Source organism: Vicugna pacos, chromosome 20, assembly GCF_048564905.1.
Source record: "Vicugna pacos chromosome 20, VicPac4, whole genome shotgun sequence".
Taxonomy (NCBI): domain Eukaryota; kingdom Metazoa; phylum Chordata; class Mammalia; order Artiodactyla; family Camelidae; genus Vicugna; species Vicugna pacos.
In genome coordinates, this window is record NC_133006.1 from 21402424 (window position 1) to 21426765 (window position 24342).

Below are 24342 nucleotides of genomic sequence, written 5' to 3' on the forward strand. Positions count from 1 at the left end.
CATTGGCATTGGTCATGTGTGCATTTTAAAAATAAATTAAGCGAACACTGTACGTCTTAGAAAATGTCTCTTGTTGTTTGTAACATTACTATCTGACCAAGAATAAAGAGTATCTCCAGGAACTTTCCCTTTTGTACCTCAACAGCTTCAAAGCTGTTCAGCTCCCTTTTCTTTGCTTTGGGGCTCTGAGCATTGTTTTAGATTGGTCTGATGCTGGGGTAGTCTTGTAGCTGAAACAGAGCTAGTGTTCCCAAGACAGCCAGCATATTTTATTTTAGTTGTAAGGAGACATTCTTTTCCCTGTATTCTGAATTTGACATTTTAATTTCTGATAAAAGTTCTGAAAGTGGGACTAGGAAATTGTAGGTTTAGACAGATAAGTATAATTCGGAATTGTAGTGTGAGAATTTGTGTCCTGGTATAGATACTCAGGTTTCAAATGACTTGTTCTCAGCTAAGTCTGCTGTTAGCTATAGTCTAGAAGTACCAGGTGCAGAATGTAAGATTAAGAGCTGCTGTGCCTCAGCAGACTGTTCCTTAGACCTGGACTGAAAGTGAGACCCTTTTCAAAGCTGTATACATTCACCTGCAAAAGCTTGAGGGTCTTGGGCTTTTTGCTGTGATTACCACCCAAGGGCAAGTTAAAACTGCTTTGACAGAGAGGGCTTTGATATTATTTAGTCAGAAGGAGAGGCCTTCTAAGTTGCTCACAGCCTGTGTTAATCCTTATCTTCAAAGAATTTACCATCTGATTACACAGATGTGACTAGCTCATAGGAAGAAATGAGAGCCAGTAAAGAAATAGTATGTTGAGTTCCAGCTGATTTTTAAGTGCTCATATGAGTTTGAAGGAAGGAGAAAGCAGTGAGATTTGAAGTAGCCAGGAAAGTGATATGTTGGTGAATGATAGATTCAAACTGAATTGGAGGGAAGAGGAACCACATGCAGGAAGGCCCAGAGGCATTCACAGGCAGGGTGTGTTTACAGGACCCTCGCCAGCCTGAGTGTGGTGAGTGAGGTGTATTTAGAGGGTGGGGTGAATTTTGGAGCCTTTGAAAGCGAAGCACAGGAGAGTTCACCTTTAATGTGAAAGGAAATAGAGTACCAACAATGCTTTTGAGCAGGGGAGTGGTAGGATGAAAACAAACATGGCTGAATGGGGACCAGGGAAAAACAATTTATTCTCCCTGAATCAGCCAGACATTTGGGGGGATGCAGGGGAGGCTATTCTGTGAATTAATTGTAAGAGAGATGGGGGAAGACGATGGCATGTAAGGAAACGGTATAGGAGCTGGAATGGAAATCCTGAGAAGAAGTGGGACCAGCAGCCTCAGCAGGACTCCTACAGTGTAGCACCAAAGGACATGTGGCTAGGAACTTGGATAAACTTTTAGCTATCTTCCCCAGTGAGACTCTTAGCAGTTCTTTCTTCCTTTCTAGGAATCTCCTCTGCCCTAAGAAATGGCCATGACAGAGCTCTGTCTGCCAGCATCCCACCTGAATTCTAGCACACTTCCTATTAACAAGATTTTGGGGGCTAGAATTTCAAATAGCAAATAGCTTTCTCTGAAGTCTTTACTGAAAGGGGAAGTAGAATTCAGCCAGTGTCTTTCATCTCCTTGTAGAACTTTAAATATGTTTTCATTCACAATTATGTTTGAGTTTTCTTCTTCATGGTGGTATTCTTGATTTGTCATGGGGTAGGTGAAGGCTCTGGGAGTTGCCTTTGGCCACGGGGAGCTTTGGATGGACTAGAGGATGAATGACAGAGGAAGAAGGGAGGGAAGGTGGAAAGGTGGATGATGGCAGGAGGAAGAATGAGGGCTGTATGATGAAGGATTGGATGATCGGTGGAGGGAGGAGGGATGGACACATGAGAAGGTCCAGCAGGACTATAGAAGTTAGTTAAGAGCAACAGGAAAACTGTTATAGAGGTAAGTGTAAAAAATGCTTTGATAGGGCTTTTTAAAAACTGTTCAGCACACTTATAACTGAATCAAGCTTTTAAGCACAGTTTTGGCACACTCAGAAGGCTGTGAACTGAGCCTGCCCCATGATTAGACATCATGCATAAAAGTATGTTTATTTGCTTTTCTTTGGCTGGTTCTCATACATGTCCTCAGCCAAAACATCAAATACATCTTTGAAATTTTGAGGACTGTCACATGAAGGTAGTTTGAACACCAGTGTTCTAGCACCTGCAGAAGTTCCCATCATGCTGATATGGCCCTACTCTACCACCAGCAAGCCTCCTTGAACAGTCACCATCTATTAAGGGATGAGCCCTGCTTTGAGTACTCCTGAGAGAAGAGCCCCCCTTACCCTGTACATTACTCCAGTACAAACTTCATTTCTAATTAATGAGAGGCTAATAGGCTTGATCAGGGCTTGGTCAATCTCTGGCCCTTACCAACCAAGCCAGCCCCATGAGCAGGGCCTCACCACACCATGTTTGCAGTACAGGATCATGACAGAGCTTAGTACTAAACCCTGTATTCTTCTGTGTTTGCATTCAGTGTACATAAGTGACACAAAAGGAGCACTAGTCGGGTAAAGCACTGGCCAGGACTGGCCCAGGAAGTGAGCAGGAGGGCGGCCCTGGTGGTATTATCTGATGCTGCCATCAGTATACACCCGGAGAGCACGTTATTTCACAGCCATGCAGCAAATGCTCCTGTCTTTTTATTAGCCTGAACCTTTTTATTTATTTAAATCAAATCACAAAGGCAAAATAAAGATAGGTTTGTGAAAGCTTTCATGTTGTGATGCTTTATCTAAACAACAGCTTTCATATAGAGTTACCCAAAAAGCCCTCCTCCTAAGACATCCTTATTTCATTAGGAATTTCGGCCTTCTTTCCCCCACCCCTCCCCAGGGAGGTTAAAGAGAGATGGCTCAGCAGTGCAGAGTATTTCACAGTTCATTCATTCATTTTACTGATATCTGAGTCTTAACTGTGTGCAAGGCACAAATAATTGGCAGAAACAGGTTTTACCATCGTATAAAGAGTAGCTTGCTTTTCTGATAGCACTGCCCCTACTGTTGAACATTGATGAGTAAACTTTTAAAAGTATTCTAGCTGAAACAGAACTAGTTTCCTGTTTTTCAGTACTCCCTTTTGGAAAAGTTATTTTGATTTCTGTATAATTTTAGGAAGAACTTTAAGGTGTTACAGGTGTCCACTCACATAAGATCAGTGATAACCAAATCACTGACTGGGAGTGACTCTGCTATTCCACAGGGGCAACTATAAACTATTTTTAAACAACAAATAGTTCTTATTTCTAGTTTTGCTTTGAGCATAGGACCACAAGTACTAGATCTCAAATTATCCTTTCAGGACATTGTGATGAATGAAACTGAGGTTGTCTTTTAAGTCTATATGTGTTCTCTTTAAAAAATATTTTTGGAAAATTAGCCAAATTATGGCTCACAGTAGTTATTCCATTGTGGAAGTGCAGTTCAGGACCTGCCCCAATTACTGTAATCATTCAGCTGGCTTGAGGCCAAGGGCTCTTTCCTAGACACCTACCCGCAGGGAGGCCCCTCTCTCTCAGTTGGTGAGTATGGAGCTTCTGTGCTTTAAGAGGGCTCACCTTTCCTGTAGCCAAGTAGAACTTAGGTCCCAGGGCTCGCAGCCGTTAACAGCTCTTCAGTGAAAAACTTAGGGAAGACTGAGGCAAACAGGCAATACCTGAACCCATGTGGACCTAAAGGCTGTCTCTCCTTTGCCAGGAATGCTTTCCTGTCCCCTAGCAGAGGCGGGACTACTCCCAAGAAATGGAGCCTTTGAAAACCCATTTCTGTGCAAGTTGGGTGGGCCCTGGGGAACTGGTCTTTGGACCTGGAGTCAGATAGAGTTCTTTTCTGGGTTTGATTATTCATACCTTCTATTAGTATGGACAGATCTATCCTTGCTGCTAGTCCCTATATAGTGAGAGGTGATTCCTCATAAAAAGGAGGTTAGCCTGCTGCATCAGCGTCACTGAGTTTTGTAATCATGTTTTCATGGCATCAGTTTTCGCTTGTCAGAGTTTAATTCAGGACTCTAGTACCATCTGATGCATTCATCCCTTGATCTGTTTTCCTTATTAGTAGTACAACTATTATAGGAGAGATGTCAGTGATGCCAGGTTAATTAAAATATTTGGCGTTTGCTTCCCTACTGGTAAAAGTTGAAGAGTTGCTAGGCACCAGAAGAGAGTGAACATTATCTGTATTGCCAAACCCTACTTTTAGGTTGGAGTTGGAGACATTAGCCACCAGAACCTGTTACACCTGGTCTTAGAACTCCAGTGGAACCTGAAATGTGGATGGGCATCTTGCTTCAAATGTACCTCCATCCCACTCTTAGGAAAGGCACTTCCTGCTTGGCCTTCTGCCATGGGACACCCTGGACAAGCTGTTCTTGGAGTCTCCACCAGGCTTTTCCTCTATAACTGATGTTGTGTTGCCTGTGTCCTAGATCTGCTTGTGACACCTATAATCCTGCACATGGGAAGTCTCAGTGGTAAAGTAGTTTTGAAATACAATTGGCTCCCTCTCCCTTCCTTGAAGTGATGGTAGTTAATTTGGGGGGAAAGAAGATAGAGTTTGTTCCTTAAGCCAACTTTCTGTACCAATTAAACATAAACAGCTTCAGTAATGCCATTCTCTGGATGAAAGGGAATTAGGTAGCATTTTTCTTTCCAAAAGGCATAGAATCTCAGTCAGTAAATAGGGGACCAATGATAGCTCTTAATCTAAGCTAGCTAAATACCTTACTAGCGGGAGGTTATAGCTCAGTGGTAGAGTGCATGCTTAGCATGCGCAAGATCCTGGGTTCAATCCCCGGGACATCCATTAAAGAAAAAAAAAGGGGTTTCTTAAAACTAAAAAAAATACATACCATACCATGCCATACTGAGTGGTCTGAGGGCCAGGGCATTCATGTGGAAATCTGAAAATGCCCACGTCTGCTGTATTTTTCTGCCAATGGCATAGGACCCATTTAGTTTATCTGTAAAATGGGCATGCACAACAGCTCCTTGGCAAAGTCATGAAGTCTGTTCTCCAAGCATTCCACACAAGTCACAAGGCAAGGGCTTGCTTTGTAAGAGCCAGTGTGAATATGTGGAGCTTTGGTCTGGAAAGCAGTTAAATTTAGAGTGAAGGAACGAATAGTTCACAGAAAACAAATGCTGTTTGTTCTTCGGGTTTTCTTTTCTCTGAGCATTTTTTCCTGCACAGAGACCTTTAAGCATTGTATTGGTTCTAAATCTTACAGGAATCACAGCCTTTATTGCCTTCCTTGAATTTTTCTGGATGAATGAATGTTGCTGGGAAGCACTGAGAGCAGCTTGTTACAAGCTGCTTTAATTTTTACCTCTGGGGTCTGTGACCCTCCAACCAGGCCCCCCAAATGGATTCTAAGAGTTTTTTGCTCCTCTAGCACTTGGTTGAATGGGTGGGTGCTATGACTACCAAGGTGGTTATAGCCTTAGCTTGCCTGCTGGAGACATGATTGACTCAGGGGCTGGCAGGCATATGGCATTTTAATCACCCCTGCTCTGCTTACCAGCTCTGTGCCCTTGATCAGGTTACCTCACCTCTCAGAACTTGGAGATTGTACTTGTCTTAATTTATCTTCATGAAAATTAAAGAGAACATGTTAAAGTGCTATAGCAGCAAGCACATGGCACATAGTTGATGCTCTTATCAATGTTGCCCATCCCCCGAATTCACCTCTTCAGGGTTTTTGTGTTCAATAATTCCACCAAGCAGCTAGACATAACTTCTGGTCTTTTGAGGCTTTATATGGAGAGAGGGAAAAAAAGCAAAAGCAATTTCAGTGCTTTCCACTGAAAAAACTGGAAAGTTTGATCTCATGGTCCCTATTCTTGGCAGCTTTGACTTCTGGCATTATAAGCATGAACAGAGAACATTTTTTCTTATAATACTGTTTTTTTAGCCTCCTTGGCTAGGTACTTTGTGTCAATGCCTAGAACCTTAAATCTGGAAAAATTTAAGGAACAACCTGAGATCCTGAGAGGAGGGGACCTTACCCAAGGTCACTTGGTGAGCTAGTACAGAGCTGGGAGCAGAACCCAGGTCTCTTTGTCTCAGTTCTGCATGAGCTGCATCCCACCGCAGTAGAAACCATGAGGTTGTGCATCTCTAGCAAGCACTTCCAGAGAGCCCAGCCTCTCCTGGGACCTGGGAGACGGTGACCAAATGGATGGCATGACTCAGACACTGTATCCCCAGACCTAAGCAGCTGTTTAAAAACTTGGGTTGGAAGGGCCAGTATTCTTTGACTTAAAGGGGTCTGACACTCCAGGTAGTAGTCTGAAAAATACCTGTCCTCTTTTAGTTATTAATTCAACAAATACTTATTGGGTATCTACTAAGGGACAGGTACCATGCTAGGTGCTAAGGGGATGACAACAAACAAAATAAAGTCATACTGATAAGGGATTTTAATCACTGGCAACCCTGCAACGAAGCACTTGTATTCCTTTTCAAAGAAATGTGTCATTCTTTTAAGAAAATCAAATTCTGACTGCCCACATCCCATCAAACTAATGGAAAATGTCATCTCAGTCATTCTTGTGCCTCCTCACCCCAATTGTGCCTAGATTCAGGATTCTTGACATAGTTGTCAAGCATCGGGAAACCCCTCTGGTCGATTGTCATGGTATGGCTGTGGCACCTCCTCTCCATGCCCATTTGACCCCTTTGATCCAAAGGTCCTGCTGTATCTGGGCCAGTTTGGGGTGTAGGACCTTAGTGAGAGTGGTTACCAGTTAGCTTTGCTCTCCTGGGTCTTTTCAAGAAGCACTGTCCAAGGTGGAGTGGGGTGAAGGTGGAGGGAGGCACAGGACATCCTCTAGCAAGTTCATGAAGCTGCTTTTGGTGTGGGCACATCTTAGTGTCTCATTCTTAACAAAAGGGAAAAGTGAGACTATGAAGCCTTCTCCAGCAGCCAAGCAGCATAGAAAATGCCTTTGGGAATTTGGAATAAACCTTATCATCATATGGCAAGGGAGAAGCAATGTGGAGAGAACAAAGATCAGTCCTGAGTTTGAATCTTTGCCTTTTACTACCCATGTGACTTTGAACAAATCTCTTAATCTCTGCAGTCAGATGGGCATCAGCCAAATGGATGTAATAATACTCACTTGGCTTTGGGGATGAGGATTAAAGACAATGTACACAAAGCCCCTGCTATCCTGCCTGTAACTAGGTGGACAGTGGCTGCAGTGTTTTTGTTGTTGAAGTAATTGTCATCAGCCAGCAGTAGCCTACACCTGAGGATAAAGTGTAGAAAGTGGTATCCAAGGATCTTTAGCAGAGAGGTTGAGATATTGTCAAAAAGGAAGGAAGGCTTTGTGACCTGGGTGGAGGAAGGTTGGCACCAGTTGATCTAGCATCTGAAAGACGAGAAGTCTGTCCCCTAGCCACCTCTCTCTTGGATGGTGTGATTGAGTGAGAACACTTAGCAACTTGAAATGTGCTGATACTTGGCTTCTTGAGATTTTGCATGGCAAGAACAACCCGCAGGCCTTGTCTGTGCCCTTGGGCTTCCTTCTGGCTCACTGGGAATGACTAATTCTTTTACTTGGTTTGGTTGTCAAATTGTACCTGCCTGTGTCTACCATCACTGACTGTGTTCACTCTCTTCCAGGGGCTCCACGGGCCTTATCCCTTCGGCCAGTCTTAAACGGGTGTCAGCAAGAAGAAAAATTTACAAAAGACAGAAGGCTTGACTTTGGGGGGGAGGGCAAGGGGTTCCTCTGGATTGCAGACCACATCGCGTGGACCCCTGCCTCTGACCCCCCATCCTGGAAGAAGAGGAAGACACAGAACAGACTAGTTTTGAGTAAACTCAGTATGCATGTGTGAATGCTGATTCGCAGGAATGGTGTTGAGGCTACCAAGAAGAAATCCGTGCAGCCACTTTGGGTTTTGTTTATTAAGTGTCAGTCTAGCAAGTCATTAGGTCACTCGAGAAGGAAAAAAAAAGTTTAAAATGGGGGAAAAAAGCCATCTTTTTAAACAAAAATTATTTTGCCTACAGACAGGTTGTAGTTTTGAGCACATGTTAATTTTCTCCCCTCTTTCCCACTTTTATTTTTTTTAGATAAGGGATAACATACTCTTTATAGAATAGCTGCTTGCTCTGGAAGCGATTCAGGTTGGAAGCTGGCGTGGCATGTTTGGGGACTCTGCGGGTCAGTGCCACATGACTCCACAAGTCTCTGACCCCATTTGTTTTTCATGGCATCAGCCAATGAGTTATCACCCTTTTCCTCTTCTTTTCTCGTTAATCTTCTGTTGATTTACACCTTTGACATTTGTATTCGTCAACCCTGTGGCTTGTTACCATCAGAACCTCTCTGAAGACCAAACTTCCCTGTGTGGCCAGCGGAGGAAGCCTTGAGGACAGATCTCGGGTGACGTGGGAGTTTCTGAGGCTGAGAGGTGTCCTTCTGCACACACTTGTAACAATTCAAATTGCTTTCCTTCCATGTTTCTCTTGGCAGAGAGAAATGCCATCACGCTTACTGCTCTTCTTGATTCTTTGTACACAGTGGCCCCCATTCACTCTGGGAACAGTGCCTCTGTGCTGCATATGTGCGTGTGCCACGTGCACACACACACGGGTGTTGGTGCAGCTCACCAGCGATTGTGCAGCAGGCAAATGTGAAGGTTTCCCATGCTTCTCTGTTGTCACACAGCTCCTTTCCCTGTGTTCCCCTCCAGTTGTCCTTTGTGGTGGTTTCACAGCCTGTTAGTGGAAGCTGAGCTGTTAAGGTATGAAAATATAGCCCCAGATGGGGAATTTGCCATGGGGAAGGGCCATAGCTACCACATTTTGATGGAACTGAAAGGTCCCCAGCCCTGAGCAGGATGCTTGGTTATTGGGAGGTGGTGGGCAAAGGGCAGCCCTGCCAGAGCACAGGCTGATTAGCTGGCTGCTCACTTGGACAGGTGGCCCCACTGGCATCCTGTGGATTCCAAGCAGTTTGAGATGTGGATATCTCCATGGAAAGTTTGAACCAGGCTAGAACAGCTGTCTGCCAAAGATACAAGAATATGCAAAGTCCCTCTTCTCTTCTTACCCCTCCTTCCCTCGAGTCTTGGTTGGTTGATAGCCAGGGATATGGGTCTAGGTGTGGGTGCAGAGTTGCCTGCCTGTTCCCACACCCCCACCCATCCTGGGGGTGTGAGACCAGCAGGGAGACCAGGTCGATGAGCGGCTGCAGTGGGTCATACAGCCTGGGTGTGGGTGAGGGTCTGCCTGCCTGTCTCTCTTTCTGGGTGTCTGAGAAAAAAATGTGTGTTGTTTGTTCCTCCTCATCCTCTTCTGAGACTGTTGTTTTTTTAAAGCTTGATTGTGAGAGAAAAGTTTGTATGAAATTCCCCCTTTGCCTTCCCACCTCCCAAAAAATTGAAAGGGGGAATAAACATTGGTCCACTGGAGAGGTCCTGAGGGAGGGTGGAGCCAGCCTGCTGAGAGAGCAGTGCAGCTGGGGCTGGACTCGGGCTCACAGCGGAGCACCTACTTTCTATGCACACAAAGAGTACCCCATTCCCGAGCAGAGCAGATGGGAGTCCCTGCCAGGTGCCCAGGCCACCCCAAGCCCAAGCAGGGGCTCACGATAGCTTTTTGTCTGGGGGCCCTGTTAGGCCCAGACTTCTGCTACTGTTGGTGCCAACCTCCTGGACACCACCACCCTGGAGCCTACACATGCCCAGCCGTTTTCCTCACTAGATAGCCTCAGAGCGTCACATCTTCAGCTGCCCTGGTGGGATCGTGGGAAGCTTTCCATCCCCTGGTTTCCTGGTTTCCTGGCTTCCTCATCTGCCCCACACTAGGCGCCCCTTCCCCTTCCCAGGAGGGGCTGCCTGCCATGATTCAGCAGTGACTTCATAGGTCACCATCAGTGGGTCTGGCCCTGCCAGGGGAATCCTCTTCTCCTCTTGCTTGTAGGCAGCTTCACCCAGCAAGGTAATTGGCCCAAGCACGTTAGCTTCCCTCCCAAAGACAAACCATTTCTGTACACGTCTTTGGAGAGGTGAGCTCCTTGCTGAGGCCAGAGCAAGCGCAAGCCATGGAGTAGGAGCGGAAGGAGTCTGTGGTTCCCCCAGGACCTGGAGGCTGTCAGTACCCTTGATCCTGCCTCCTCCCATTGGTTTAGGTTCTGAGCAACTCCTCGAGCCCCTCCTCTCCCCTGCTGAGTTGGGCAGCATAGGCTACCCTCTCAGCCTCAGTGGTCTCAGTTCCTCTTAGGCTCCTCATCAAATGGCAGGCTGCCCCTGGGCAGGACTTCCAGTGTCTGGTACCCATGAGGTGACACAAGCAGCATCCTTAAGGACCTGAGCCCAGTGGGGGAGGTAGAGGGGCTCAGGCCCGTGTGCATGGAGTGAGGTATGTGTGGATCTGTGTGCACGCGTGCATGCCTTTATTTCTTTTTGCCTTGGGGGCAGTTGAATTCGGGGCATTTTTCTACAAGAAACAGCCTTCTCTTCCCCCAACAAGGACTGGCTGTAACCTTAAGTCCGTCGAAGGCACTTCCAGCCTGGAGAGAACCTCACCAAGACAGCTGTGGCCAAGGTGGGAAGTGGGTATGAGAATAAACACCTCCCCAAATTCAACCTGAGCCCTAGCAGGAGAGGATGGTGGGGTTGCCAGGGCTCAGAAATGGAAGCTGATTCCCCACCCCACCCTGCCTTGTCTTTTTTTTTTTATCCTTGGGTGAATGCTGGAGCAGCAATTGCTGCTTCCTCCACCTGGACAGTGGTGTGTAGCAAGCAAGCTGGGTGGTTGTTTGTGGTGGGGCCTCGTGGTGCCTGGGAGGAGATGAAGATGAGGAGGTTTTTCCTTACTGTATAAATGAATATTTGTATGATTAAATTAACACACACCAAAAAACAAACAAAAAAAAAACCAACCCTATTTTCTTGTGTGTCAGTGAGTTTTATTGTGTCCTGAAGCCCCTGTATGTCTGCTTGGTCCCAGGGTGGCTCTGATAATGCGATTTTTGGTTTCTCAGTCTCCTTTTGCAGAAGGGAAAACTGAGACCCTGACGTTCATTTTATGTTTGGGAAATCAGTCCTAGGGTTATAATTGGATCTGCTGCTCTTCCTGGCTTCCAGTGGCCAGAAAAGTGAAACTGCCTTCAATGGTCTTTAGGTCCCCAGGGTACCATGTGTCTAAGGAGCATTACTCTGTCCCCAGCACATAGGATGTACTGGTCAAGTTAATGTTGATCAGCCAGCAGGCATCACTTGGGCATTTACTGTTTGTCAGGCACATTGTGCAGGTACAGGAATAGCACAAGAAGAATGCAAAGCACTGTGGGCATCTTTCCTACTGGGAAAGCAGACAAAGCCAAGTTGGACAGTCCTTCAAAGTCCCAGCTGGGCCCCTGGCATCCTAGATTTAGAAGAGGGAATGCATCTTCCCTTGTGTGTTTCCCTTAGTGGTTCTGGTAGATTATGAACTACATAAGTTTTTGCGGACTAGCCTGGGAACCTGAGAGCCAGGTAGGGATCACACTCCAGGCAGTTGGCAAGCAAACTTGGAATCTGCCCCTGCGTACTTATGAGACAGTCCTATGACCTTGGCCAGGAGATAGGAAGGCAGGTTACACAGTGGTCAGATAGCATGAAAGAAACTTAATTGACAAATATGGCAAATGGTGGGTTCACTGGGTCCATCCCTTCATGTCTGTAGCATTCTTAGGAGCTCAGAACTCAAGTTTGTCCTTAGTCACATCATCACCGTTTCTGTGTTGAAGGGAAAGTGAAATCAGAGAGGGAAGGGAGTTGCTTATGTCTTACTGCTCAGACCCATGGCATTGGCTCCCAGATGCTGGCATTACACTTAATTGCAGACCCCCAGATTGGGCCTTCACCCTGGCTGGCATGGCTTTGTATTCTAAATGATGGTGGCCCTGGCAGTGAGCCAAGGGATCCAGGATTCAGTAGCTGGGGGAGGGGATTCCCTGGCCATCTTCCTGTAGGCAGCTCAGTGAGGGAACCTGTGGCCACAGATTGCACGAGACAAAGGAGGCAGCACAGAAGAACCCTGGTCTCTGCTTCAAAGCCCCAAGGTCTCTGTATAGCCTGACACAGAGCCCAGGGCTAGGGAGCCAGGAGGCTGGCCCAGAAACCCCTGTGGTGTGAGCACCCTTGCCTCTGCCCGCGGTGCGAACAGTGCACCTGCATCCTCCTTGCTTCCAAGTGCCCACGGTTATTTGTCCTCTGCAGAAGAGAGGCCCCCACCCTGTCACCTGGGTCTTCTGGCAGCTCAGACCCACTCCCAGGCCTTCCCCAACATCCCCACCGTTGCAGTTATTTGCTTGGCAGAAGCTGTTTGTCTTTGGGGCTGTAACCTGTCAAGAAGTTACCAGGCCCTGGGAGAAAGGAGCAGATTTGATGGTGGCTTCTGGCCTGAGCCATTCCCACGGGGGCTAGGTGACAGGGAGGGGGCTTTCAGCTGAGCTTTTGTCTAGGGGTGGGGGGTGTGGAGGCAGTTGCAGTGGTCTGGGCCCAGCCCTCCCTGCAGAGCAAATAGGTCCTCTCAAGTCACCTCCCTGCCCCAGCTCAGGTTGTACAAGGTGCCTCCCACCCTGTTCTTGAGAAGGCCCCTCCCTCACCTGCTTGCTGTGACCCGGACACTTTCCCAGGCACCACCTGATGTCCAGCCCTGTCTGGCGGCCAAGAGAACAGGCACAGAGGGCCCTCATGCCTTTATTTCAAAAATGGGAGTGGAGCAGGGAGCAGGCGAGACTGCTTGAGACAGGGAGAAGTGTGAATTTGGGAGTCAGGGTGTCCAGAGAATGGCTTCTCTGACAGGCTAGCGTGACTGGTAAGTCTCGGATGCCTCCTCTATAAAATGAAGACGTTGTTTGGACTTGGGTGGAACTCACAGATTTTTAAAAATATCCTTTTTAGCCCTTAGTTCTGAGATGCTGTGATCTGGGGCATTGCTTCCCAAACTTGAATGTGTTAAAAGGGAAATTCTGATGTAGAAGATCCTGGGAAAGAGGGCAAGATTCTGTTTCTAACAAGCTCCCAAGTGAGTGGATGCTGCTGATCCTCAGATTCCTCAGACCACCCTTTGCGTGAGGATAGTAAGGGTGGCCTGAAGGGGTTAACCCCTCGTCCACCTGGTCTGTGAAACTGAGCCAGATCTAGCCAGGGCTGTGTTGACCAGGTTCACTAGAGTTTGAAGGAGCTGAAGTCATTTAGAACAGTGATGTTCAAAATGTGGGCCAGGGTTCCCTAGCATTTCCCAGGATTTATTCAAGGCTGTGATTTCTAGCTTAAATATTACTTTTAGTGTGCTGCTTTTCCATCACAAACAACAAATGTCTGAATGTCCACTATAATTATGGTAATACTGGCTGACCAATTCCTATTAAACGACCTCATTTAATCCTCCCAACTGTCCAGATGAAGCAGGCTGGTGTGGTGCTCAGTTTGTGAAAAAGGAACTCTGAAGTGTCACGACGCCCGTGGTAATGGGAGTGCAGGCTGGGAGTATGGAGTAAGCAACCTTAGCTTAGCCCAGGAGTATCTGGGGGGCTTCTCTTCACTTAAGGACCTGAAGGATGGAGAGATGGGAATGGGATGGAGGAAACAGCTTGTGAGAAGATGGGAGAGAAGATGGTGTACTTGAGACACTGAAAGGACATCAGCACCACCATGGGGAATATTCCTTCCGGAATCTGTAATCTAGAGGGGGAAGTGTAGGAGAATATGGGCTCCTAGTTCCTTCCCTGGCCCAGTCGGGGAGAGCTCTGCTGACCTTGCCCCTTTGCAGTGCATTTACTCATTCATCTATTGGACATCATTTCCCTGCCAGGCATTATTTTAGGTGCTGGAGATACAGCAGAAACCCAGAGAGGCAAAACCCCCTACCCTTATAGAGCTGTCATTCTAGTCCAGGTAGACAGACGATTAAGAAGATGTAATGTGTCAAGAGGTGAGAGGTGGTGTGGAGAGAAAGCAAAGGCCAGGGAGTGCTAATGAGGCAGAGAGGGTTGCTGTTTTACACAGGGCAGTCAGAGAAGCCTTACTAATGTGCACAAAGCCTTGTGGGTATCTGGGTTAAGAACATTCCAGGCAGAGAGAACAGCGTGTGTAAAGGCCCTGAGGCAGGAGCTTGGCTGCTGTACAGTGAGCGAGAAGAGTAATAAGAGGTGAAGTGAGGAGAGGGGTGAGGTGGGGGCTCAGGTCACATGGGCCCTTGATGTGACTCAGACTGGAGTCACTGAAGGGTTGTGAGCACAGGGAGGGAGGGACACATCTGACATCCTTTGAAAGATCCATCTGGCTGCTGTGTTGAGAATAAACTTGGGGGGGGGGACAAGGGCAGAAGCAGTGAGATAGATCTGTGTTTACTGGGTGGTGTCAGTGGAGGTGGTGAGAAGAGGTTAGATGCTCAAAACATTTTGAAATTTGAGCCAACAGTATTTGCTGATGGGTTAGATGTTGAATGAGACAACTCCTGAAATTGGGACCTGAACAGCTAGAATCTACTAGACAGGTGAGTTACCTAAGAAGTATGACTGCATGAGGAGCAGGCTTGGGGTAGAAATCAGGAATGAATTTGGGGCTGTTCGGTGTGAGATGCCTGTTATGTATTGGCAGGTGAATATACAAGTCTGCAGTTTAGTGGGGAGATTGGGGCAGGGGATGTGATGTGGGCGCCATCAGCGATTAGATGTAATTAAAAGCCTCAGGACTAGATGAGATCATCAAAGGACTGCCAGCGGGTCTGACCTCATGTGTCACACACTCCCTCAAAGTCTGCTGGTTGTCCCAGCTCACTCTGCGATGATCTTCTCTGACCAAGAAGACCCCTCTTCAGACTCAGACTCATGGCTGTGGTTGACCTCTCTCCTGTCCTGGCAGTTCTGATTCTGTCCCCAGACCCTTGTGTCCCAGCCTCTCTCTGTTGGTCACTCTTGCAGACGCTTATGGAGCAAACAAGAAGCTAGGTACACCCAGGGGTGGCCCCCACCCAGGAGCCATGAGGCAGGGGCCTGGAGGAGTGAAGCCGAAGCCCCAATAGGTCATAGTTCCTGTGGTCCTGTCCTCTTAAGGACAGTCTAGGGCCCTGGAGCCGAGTTCTAGGAATTCCTCCGGCTGGGCTGCGGGGAAGGGGAGAAGTCTGAGAGAAGAGGGGGGCTGCATCTGATTGAGGGCCCAAGGAGAGAGCCTGTGGGGCCATGCTCACCGGCACCAAGCCCGCAGCCCTGGTCAGCAGCCAAGACACCCACGATCCCTGAAAGACTGGGCTGTCGCTGCTTGAGGCCTCTGAGCAACAGAGGCCCCCACACCTAGAGGGCAGCCGGACAGCAAGGGCCAGGGAGGGATTGCGGCTGAGCTGTGAAGGATGTCTTCGCAGGGTGTGGCTGCCCTGAGCTATGTTGTAGGTAGGAAGGGGAATGTGTGGAGGGCAAAAGTAGTCCCTTAGGGGTGCTGGTAGGCTGGCCACCTCAGAGCTGGTACAGGGTGGGCCCATGGCCAGCAGAGGGCACCACATGGCCCAGGCCTTGTCTGGAAAAGATGGACACTGCCCTGGCCTGGCTGCTCCTACCAGTGTGTTTTCCAAATCCCCACTCCTCCAGGGCAAGTGTTACCTCTGGCTCTCCACTCCAGGTAGGTGAACTTAGCTCTACTGCTTCTCTGCTGTGTGACTGCTCAGTTTATTTAACCATTCAGAAGCTCAGTATCCCAATCTGTAAATAAGGACAGTTCTTTTTCCAGAGGTGTCATCAGAATTAAAATCCTTCATAAAAGTTTAGCATTGTATACATGCTGGTGAGTGTCCAGTACGCGATGACCATTGTTAGATTTTTGTGACCTGCCAGATATGGGGGGGTCTGGGCTCCTGCAGAGAGAGGACTGGGACACTGGGCATTTGGGAAGCAGAGTCCAAAATATCTGTAGTCTGCTCAGGAGTCTATCCCTGGACCACAGCCCTTATTTCCAGTGATTCCTTGCTTTGTGCGTATTTCTTGGTTTGGGGTAGACATTCTGGAAGAGAGTCTAATTTCCTCTAAGAAGAGACTCTAGCGGGAGGGGCTGTCCTCAGTGACTGCATACAGTAGGCTTGTTCAGTAAAGAAATGAACAAATGTGTGAGAGAGACTAGGAGAGACTGTCCTGTGCCGGACTGGCCTGATTTCTGGAGGTGGACGCTGCCCAGCCCAGACCCCAGACAGTGGCAGGGGCCCCTAAGAGGGGTAGGGGAGTCACAAGTGTGCTCGAGATTGAGAAAGACAGCCCAGAAACCTATGCCTGGGAACTGGTTTGGCCACTATGGATTACCACTTCCGAGGGCGGAGCATTGGGGCTAACACATTTGCTTCCAGGTGCCTTCAAGGGCCCATATCAGTACCAGGGCCAGGGATGCAGGCCAGGCCACAGGTGGGCACCACAGTGACATACACATCCCATCCTCATGGCATGTAATTACTGGTGTCACATGGCTCCCCAATCCTTGGAGCACCTCCAGCTCTTGCTTTCACGCTGTTGCCGTCACTTACCTCTCTCTTCCCACACATCCTGGCTTCCTGATAGTTGAGCACACTTTAACCAGGAGCCTTGGGGAGGGGGGTGCCCACATAGAGCTGGTGAGTTTGGGGGAGTTGTTACCAAGGTGGGTCAGGAGGGCTGTCTGTTGAGCCCCTACCAGTCCCCCTGATATGGGTCATCCAGGGCTGACAAAGACATATGTCCCTGTTGGGGAGACAGGACCTAGGAGATGGGAGAATTGCGCACTGGTGGGGAATGAGTAGGGTCAGGGTTCTTGAGTGAAGCCCATGGTAAATATGCCACACAGGAGGATCTGAGAGAGCCAGGCCTCTCTCCATCCAGTGCCTTGGGTTGGGGACAGTGACCATTCAGAGCATCCCCATACATGAGACCAGGAACAGCCTGAGAGCCCATCTGGAGGGAGCACTGCCTTCATGAGTCCCACAGCCAGTTTGAGCCACACTCATCTGAGGCTCTCTCCAGGACACCTGAGCCAGCAGGGAGAGCCAGGGTCCCCCAGGGAAGAGAAAGAATCAGTGGTTGAGAAACAGGAAACAACTCCAGCTGACTCTGATCCCTAAGCCAGGCAGCCTGGCTCGGCTGGGGGTGGTCCAGTGGGGTCCAATCACGGTGGTGGTGGTTGGCCCGGAGGGGAGACAGCATTGATTCTGGGGACTTGTTTGCATGGAGTGAAGAGGAATTTGCATCTTTAAGAAGTTACAACTGTGGGAAGGGAATGGGTGCTAAGAGCTGTTAGCCAGGCCTTCCATTGCCACCTCCCTCCCTCGGGATGGAGTGGGTGTTGGGGAGCAGGCTCTCTGCCAAACGACCCCCACCTCACCTGGTGTGAGGAGCACAGCTGAGTCCCAGCACCATTGGCTCAGCATTCAGGCTTTGTCCTGTGTGGAACACACAGGTTCAGAGAAACAGAGCCATCTGCATAGCTGCACATGCATGCACACATTCAGTGTGAAATTCAACATACATGTTGAGTTCTGTGCACCACGCACATGCACAGGAACCTGTGTTCACACAACACTCAGGCATCCATCTACTGACACAGGTGCCAACTCATGACCTTAGTCCATACACTGACACACCACCTCACCCTTGGGGTCATGTAATCTCACACCAGTATGTGCCCACAGAAAAGTTCACACCCATATGCACGCGTTCATACTTAATAATAGTTGATTTTTTTACTGGTTTTCCCCTATAAGTCAGACATTTAAAGTTCTTTCTATTCCATCCTCACAACCACCTTCTGAAGTGAGTACTATTTTTTCTATGTTAATAATGTACTTTACATGCAGTAAGAAAAAGGAAACTTATGGGTTTAGCTTGATGAACTCTTTTTAACCACGCATTGTATAACCGTCGTCCAGGTCAAGATCTAGAACATGTCCAGCACCCCAGCAGCCTCCTGTGTGTGCTTTCCCAATCAACGGCCCACACAAGAGAAGCCAATGTCCTGTTAAGGTAAGTACCATTGTTATTCCCATTTAAGAGCTGAGAAAACTGAGGCTCAGACCCACAGACTAAGCAGTGGCCAGACTGGAAGCTCTCTTACTGCAGACTACCACACTCCATAAATACCCATTCTTGTACACATGCACACCCTCACATTAATAAAGGGCTACAATACCAAAAGGGGTGGAAGGGCCTATTTTGTTTTTTCCATGAGGAAAGCAGCAGAGACAATTTAAGCTTGGTTTTCAGTCTGCCCTTAAAAGGGCACAACTTGGCTCATCAAAGATCAGTGAACTCTGTGAGCTCAAGGGCTGCAGCTCATGCCCTGGGGCATAGTTTATCCATGGGGCAGGGGACACATTCGAGGACACTTCTGCACTAGAAGAAGCCATTCAAGATTTCCTTTGTGCCCTACATCAGTGGAAGCATTCTTGGTGAAGCTTGACATTCATTCATTCATTCATGCATTCAGTTAATAAATACGTAGTGTACCTACCTTGTGCCCAGCCCTGTCCTAGGTGCTGAGGATGCAACAGGGAAACAGATGCAAAATATCCCTGCATCACGGAGCTGACATACAGTGAAATATATGGTATACTGGGTAATGAAAAGGGATATGGAGAAACAGAAGAGGATAGGGAAGGGGTGGGCAACTTTAAACAGGAGGTCAGGGAGGTCCCCACTGAGAAGGTGATCTTTGAGGAAGGATGTAAAGCACCTGGGGGAGTGCTCATTGTGGATATCTGGTAGAAGAGCATTCCAAGCAAGGAGAATGGCCAAAATAAAGCAAAAAAGATGGCACCCACTGTGTTTAGATGCCAATTGTGGGTTATGTGAAATGCAGACTCTGGCATCTGCCCCCTCTCTTAGTGCTGTGTGACTTTGGTGGAGCCACTCTTCCTCTCTGAGCTGTCTCTTCACCCACATGATATGAGGCTTACAAAATGAGCTTCCCTGTCCACCTGAGCACTCTGTGTCCTCAAGGACCTGCCCTAACCAGTGGAGGATCTATAGTTACCCAAGCTCAGGGCCTGGCAGAGTTCCACAGCAATGCCTCTGGCCCAGCCACCCTTACTCCATGGCTGGCCACAGCCTCAGTCCAGGGCCCTGATACCTCTAGATGCAGTGGCCAGGGATGGCAGTAGGGGAGGCCCTGACAGTTCCTGGATATTAGAGCATTTTCAAATATTGGCTCTGTGTATTTGGGAGAATGGGGTGACATTGCTGGGGATTTGTATGTGCCTGGTCATATGTTTATCTGCAAGTTTATTGTTGAGAGGAACAGTGGATGAGTCTAGGGTCCCTTCAGATGCCACCCTCCCTGGACACTCTCAGGTCTTCTAGAGGACCTCACTCCTGGGTATCCTCTGATCTCCTCCCAGGGTTCGCTTCAAATTTAGGCCCTGTTCTCCTTCCCTTCAACCCCATAGCTTCTCAAAGTGCACCTTAAGGGAAATGGTTGCCCAAGACCATCTCAATGAAGAAGGAGGCAAGGGAGATATTGACAGACCCTCCAGGGTCATTTAGGAGTTGCAGTCAGCTATAAGTAATAGTCCTGAAAGACAAGTGGCTTAAACAAGATAGGGATTTATTTTCCTCTCCTTAAATGTAAAGCCTGAAGGTAATTACAGGGCTGGCTTCCATCCTCAAGGCCTCCTCATGGTCACAGTGTGGCCTCCTCATGGTCACAATATAGTCACCACAGCTTCAGCCATCACATCCCAGTTCTAGGCACAAAGGAGGAAAGACTAAATCGGTCCTCTTTTAAAGGAACTGTCCTGGAATCCCTACCCAACAACTTAATTTATATCCCATTGGCCAGAACTTGGTTAACTGTTCCTTCCATCACCAAGGAATGCTGACATGATTTCATCCAAGATAATTAGGATCCCATTAGTAAGAAAGGAGAGAATGGGTATTGGGGAGGCAACTAGCCCTCTCTTCCCTATATATGCCATGCACTCTTCCATTTCTGTTCCTTAAAAAGCTCATCTGTTCTACCTGTGGAGCCCTCTACCCTCACCCTCATTTTTACTGGTAAGGAGCCCACAGCACATTTTCTGAACCTGTTGGGGTTACCATAATAGAAGCCCCCCAGGGTTGCTCAAGTGAAAGGGGGAGTCTGGAGTCAATTTTAAGAACACAAAATAGGATCCTATAGTGTCCATCACAGGGGAGGGGCAGGGCCCACTCGCCTGCTCAGCAGAAATCAGAGCTGGGGACACAGCAGTGGATAAGCCAGGCCAGTCCCTGCCTCCAAGGACCTGACATTGTAATGGGGAGAGATAGTCATCATAGAGACCAAAACCTAAATATCATCGCAGGCTGCCCTAAGTACCAAGAAGATAAATCAGGGAAAGGTGGTAGACAGAGATTAAGCAGATCGTCAGGGAGCATCAGGCACCCAGTCGGCACTTGGTAAGTGTGTGTTGAGTGTAGCCCTTAGGAAAGTGGCCCGGAATCCAAAGGCTGTAGACCCTTGAGGGGCAGAGGGTGGAACAGAGCTCCAAGTGGAACACCCCAGGCAGGGGTCAGGTACTGGGGCTCTCTGCTCAGGGGCTGGCCCAAGCCTGTAAAAGAGACAAAGAAAGGTCACAGAGGTGTGTGGGTAGGGGAGAACCCTGCATCAGCACTGAAGCTGTTGAGATAAGATGCTGGATCCAGACACCTAGCAAATGCCAAGGTCCAAGACTGGTCCCTGTGGTCCACAGCCATCCTCTCTAGCAGGCTGGGTGCCAGGTGTGCGGCTGAATAATGGACTCTGGGAGGCCTGACGAAGGAGGCGGGGCCTCCTCTCCCCACACACCCTCACACCCCAGGCAGACCCTCCTGGCAGCCCACTGGGCTTGGAGGGGAGCCAGCTGTGCCCCCAAACTGGCCACGTGAGAGAAGTAGCTGTCACCACTGGGGCAGAGACTATGCCCTGAGCACCCTTCGTGGAGAAAGTGGGCTCTGTGCTGGTGAAGGAAGAACAGGCTGGCTTCCCAACTTGTCCTTTCCTGCAAGTCGTGCTGCCTGAGACCTTGTCTCTCACCATAACATCTTGGAGACCCGAGGAAGATCAAACAAACTCCACACCTAGTAGCTGAGGCCTGATACTGCTAAAGGGGTTGACGCTGCTACTGAGCAGCAATACCTTACATGCATGTGTGCTGCCTTCTCTCCCCCTCCGCTGCCACGTGAGAAGACTGAGGCTCAGAGAGGAGGTGAACTTGCTCAGACTCACCCAGAGGAAAGGGGCAATGGCCAAGAGGAGAGGGCCAGAGCTGGATCCTGCAGTCAAGGGTCTTGGATGCCAGGGGAAGACTTAATCCTGTGGCAGCAGGGTGAGGGGTGATCAGCTATAAACGTGCATGATAAAAACACACACCCACATCCATCCCTGGGACTACTGTCCTCATGTCCTTCTGACAGTGTTCACAGGTGCACTCTCGCCTGCTTCTCCCATTGATTGTCCCAGAAGGTGTATATTATCAGGAAACTGAATGCTAAGGAAGTGGGGACCCTTGCCCAAGGTTTCAGGGCACCTGGGCCAGGTCCTCTGGTTCCAGGCCTGCCCTTGATGTCCAGCACCATGTGGCAGTGCTGAGATTCAGGTAGATGAGTAGGGCATAGGCTCCATGTCACTTACCAGGCCAGGTGTGACTTTGGGCAGTTCACTGACCTGTTTGGCCTCAATGTCCCCACCCGTGAAATGAGGCTAGTTCCTGCTTCACGGGGTCTTCATCAGATTGTGCTTGGCTTGTGCCCGCCTGAGGCTCCCATCCTTCTCTTGGGGCCAGGCAACAGCTTGGGGGCAGTGCCCTAGTGCCCCCTTCCCTGCCCTGGCCCTGTGCCAGCTAGGCCCGCCCATGCCACGTCTTCCAGATGGCACCATAAAGCCATCTCCGAACCTGGGCTGCTCAGGAACAAACAGCCCTGCCCCGCCCCTCCCAAAAGACTACACCCCACTGGAGCCCTTACCAGCAGGATGCCACGTGCCTGGGGCCAGGGATGAGAGGCAGCCAAGGGCCAGGGCTGTAGTCTGTCCTTTCTGGGAAGGGGGAGGGGAAGCCAACCTGGAGACTGAGGCCAGGCAGGGACTGTGAGAATGGGCCTCAGGACACCTGTGACCCCCTCCCCTTTCTCTTCCTCATCCCCTTCCTGTCTCCCTCTCTCCTCTCTGTTCTCTGCTCTTCTTCCTCCTTCTTAAGAGAGACCCATTTTCAATCTACTGTGTGACCTTGGGCAAGTCACTAAAGCTCTCTGAGCTCTAGTTTCTCCATATGAAATGACCCCCTTCCTGGGCTGGCTGTGGCGGCTGAAGGATGCTTTGGGAGGCCTTGGGTGAAGCATATGCTCTCATCTGCTACCCATTACTGTTGGGGTGGTGGGGGAAGAAGGAGGGGTGATCATTTCCTGGGTGGACAGGGACGGGAAGCCCAGAGAGCTAAGGTCCCAGGCCAGGCAAGCAGGGGCCACATCCACTCCTGCTAGCCCCTCAGAAACTCCTCTCTTTGGCTCATTACCCCCTACCCCTCTCAGAGGGCCCTACTGGACAGAGCTCGGGCCTCAGTTTTCCCATTTGTGCAATGGGAGGGAAAGGGTTGGTGTGGGGGTAGGGAGGTGGGCTGGTAAGTGCCTGGCATCACACCATATGAGATATGGTGTCCCAATATCTCAATGGATCAAACACCTGTACCAGGAGACCTGTGCCTCAACCCTGACCACCCACTTCCAATACCTTGGTCACCAGGGCTCAGGCTTTCTTCTCTGAAACTTTGATCTCCTCCCTGTTCAGCTTCCCTCTGGCACAGAGAGTCTGTCCTGTACAGTTAAATTCTTAATTACCAATTGCCTGTCCACTATTGTTTTCCTTTGTTTCCTGTATGTTGGGAGGGAGTAGAGCACAGTGTTTCAGCCCTCACTCTGCACTTGCTGTGTTACCAAGGCCTCTCCTCTGCCTCAGTTTCCTTATCTGTGAAATGGGGTTGATAGTAGTGGTGCCCACCTCGGACAGTTGATGTACGACTTGCACAGTTAAAACGTGTCAAATGCCGAGAACCACGAGAGTGTATGCTTGGCCTCATTGTTCCTCTTCTTGTCCGCCTGGTTCCAGAGGGCTCACCGTGATACTTGCCACCAGCCCCTGCATGTGAAAAGGCTGAACCACAGAAAGATGGCCCCAGGCAGTGTGTGGCCACCAGGCAGGCAAGTGAAGGCACCTCTCCTGGAACCTCCCTCCCCAGGTCTGGCTGCCGGACAAGCTAGTGGTGGTCTCTGCTGGGCCAGGTGACCGCCTACCCAGGGAGGAGAGGCAGGGGCTTCTCATTTCTGTGCCCGCACTTGCTCTCTGGGGGCCTTGCTGCCCACTTGCCTTCTGTGGGTCTCAGTTTCTTCATCTGTAAACTGGAAACGAGAGCTTCCTCACAGGGGTGTGTGGAGATGAAACGAGAGTGTGTATGTAGAGCCTGCCCAGTCTATGTGAGTGTTGTTGAGGACAGCAATGGAGAGTCAGCTCGGTGAGGGGTAGGAGGGGGTCCATCCCCACAGCGAGAGGGCTTGTGGGCATGTACTAGGAGGGTCCACAGAGACCTAGTGACCTCTCAGCTTTCAGAAGACCGGGCTGAGGCCCAGAGAGGGAAATGAACTTGTGCAGGCTGCACAGCAAGTCAGAGGCAGAGCAAAATCTTGAGGCCCCTGGCTCAGGCCTTTGGCTTGCCCACCTTGAGGGGTATGAGGAGAGAGTCTCCAGCCTCTGCTCCCCTCCGGCCCCCAGAATTCCTACCCACTCCAATCTCAAATGCTCTAGGATGCCTGGTTAAGCAGGCCTTTGCTCTAAACAGCTCTGCTGCTGCCCAGCTACAGGCAGGTCAACTCAGTTTGTTTATCTCTGAAACAGAGACAAGAATAGAACACTGCCCAGCGTTGTTGTGAGGGCCTAGCAGGTGATTCACCCCCCACCCCCACCCAGCACTGACCACGAGGCCTCCACCCTATATGTGTCAGCGGGGTTAATCCTCACTTCAACCCAAGAGGTTGGCACTGAGGCCCAGAGAGGTGGGGGTGAATCCCTAAGGTCACATAAATTGTCTGTCCCCCCCACCCACTCATGTACGTGTTTCACATGAGGGGTGCCAAGCACAGCGCCACCTCAGAGAGCTCAGCACATGTTACTCCCACCCCGTTCTCACGCCTCTCCTCGTCCTGGCCTGTCCCTCAAGGCCTGACTCCTGGCCGCCCCTGCTGTGATGCCGTGATGCCATCCCAGCCTCCCAGCCCCTCTTCCTGCTCCTGGACTCCTTTTCTGCCTAGTCCTGGTCACAGCAGGCAGCTGGCCTCAGCAACCCAGCCA

The 24342-nt window shown here is 49.4% G+C and overlaps 2 protein-coding genes across 3 annotated transcripts in view; both read left to right on the forward strand.

Annotated features, from left to right (window-relative positions):
* Positions 1-7885, forward strand: part of ILRUN (inflammation and lipid regulator with UBA-like and NBR1-like domains) — an 89568-nt gene extending 81683 nt beyond the window's left edge. For both annotated transcript variants that reach the window (XM_072945218.1, XM_072945219.1), the window contains exon 5: positions 7667-7885. In XM_072945218.1, coding sequence (XP_072801319.1) covers positions 7667-7702 — 36 coding nt within the window. In that variant the 3' untranslated portion in view covers positions 7703-7885. The remainder of the gene's footprint in view (positions 1-7666) is intronic.
* A 6524-nt stretch (positions 7886-14409) lies between these two features.
* Positions 14410-24342, forward strand: part of SPDEF (SAM pointed domain containing ETS transcription factor) — a 39038-nt gene continuing 29105 nt past the window's right edge. Inside the window, exons 1-2 of the mRNA XM_006202094.4 lie at positions 14410-14542; positions 17924-18017. The gene's annotated coding sequence lies outside the window, so the exon portion shown is untranslated. The remainder of the gene's footprint in view (positions 14543-17923; positions 18018-24342) is intronic.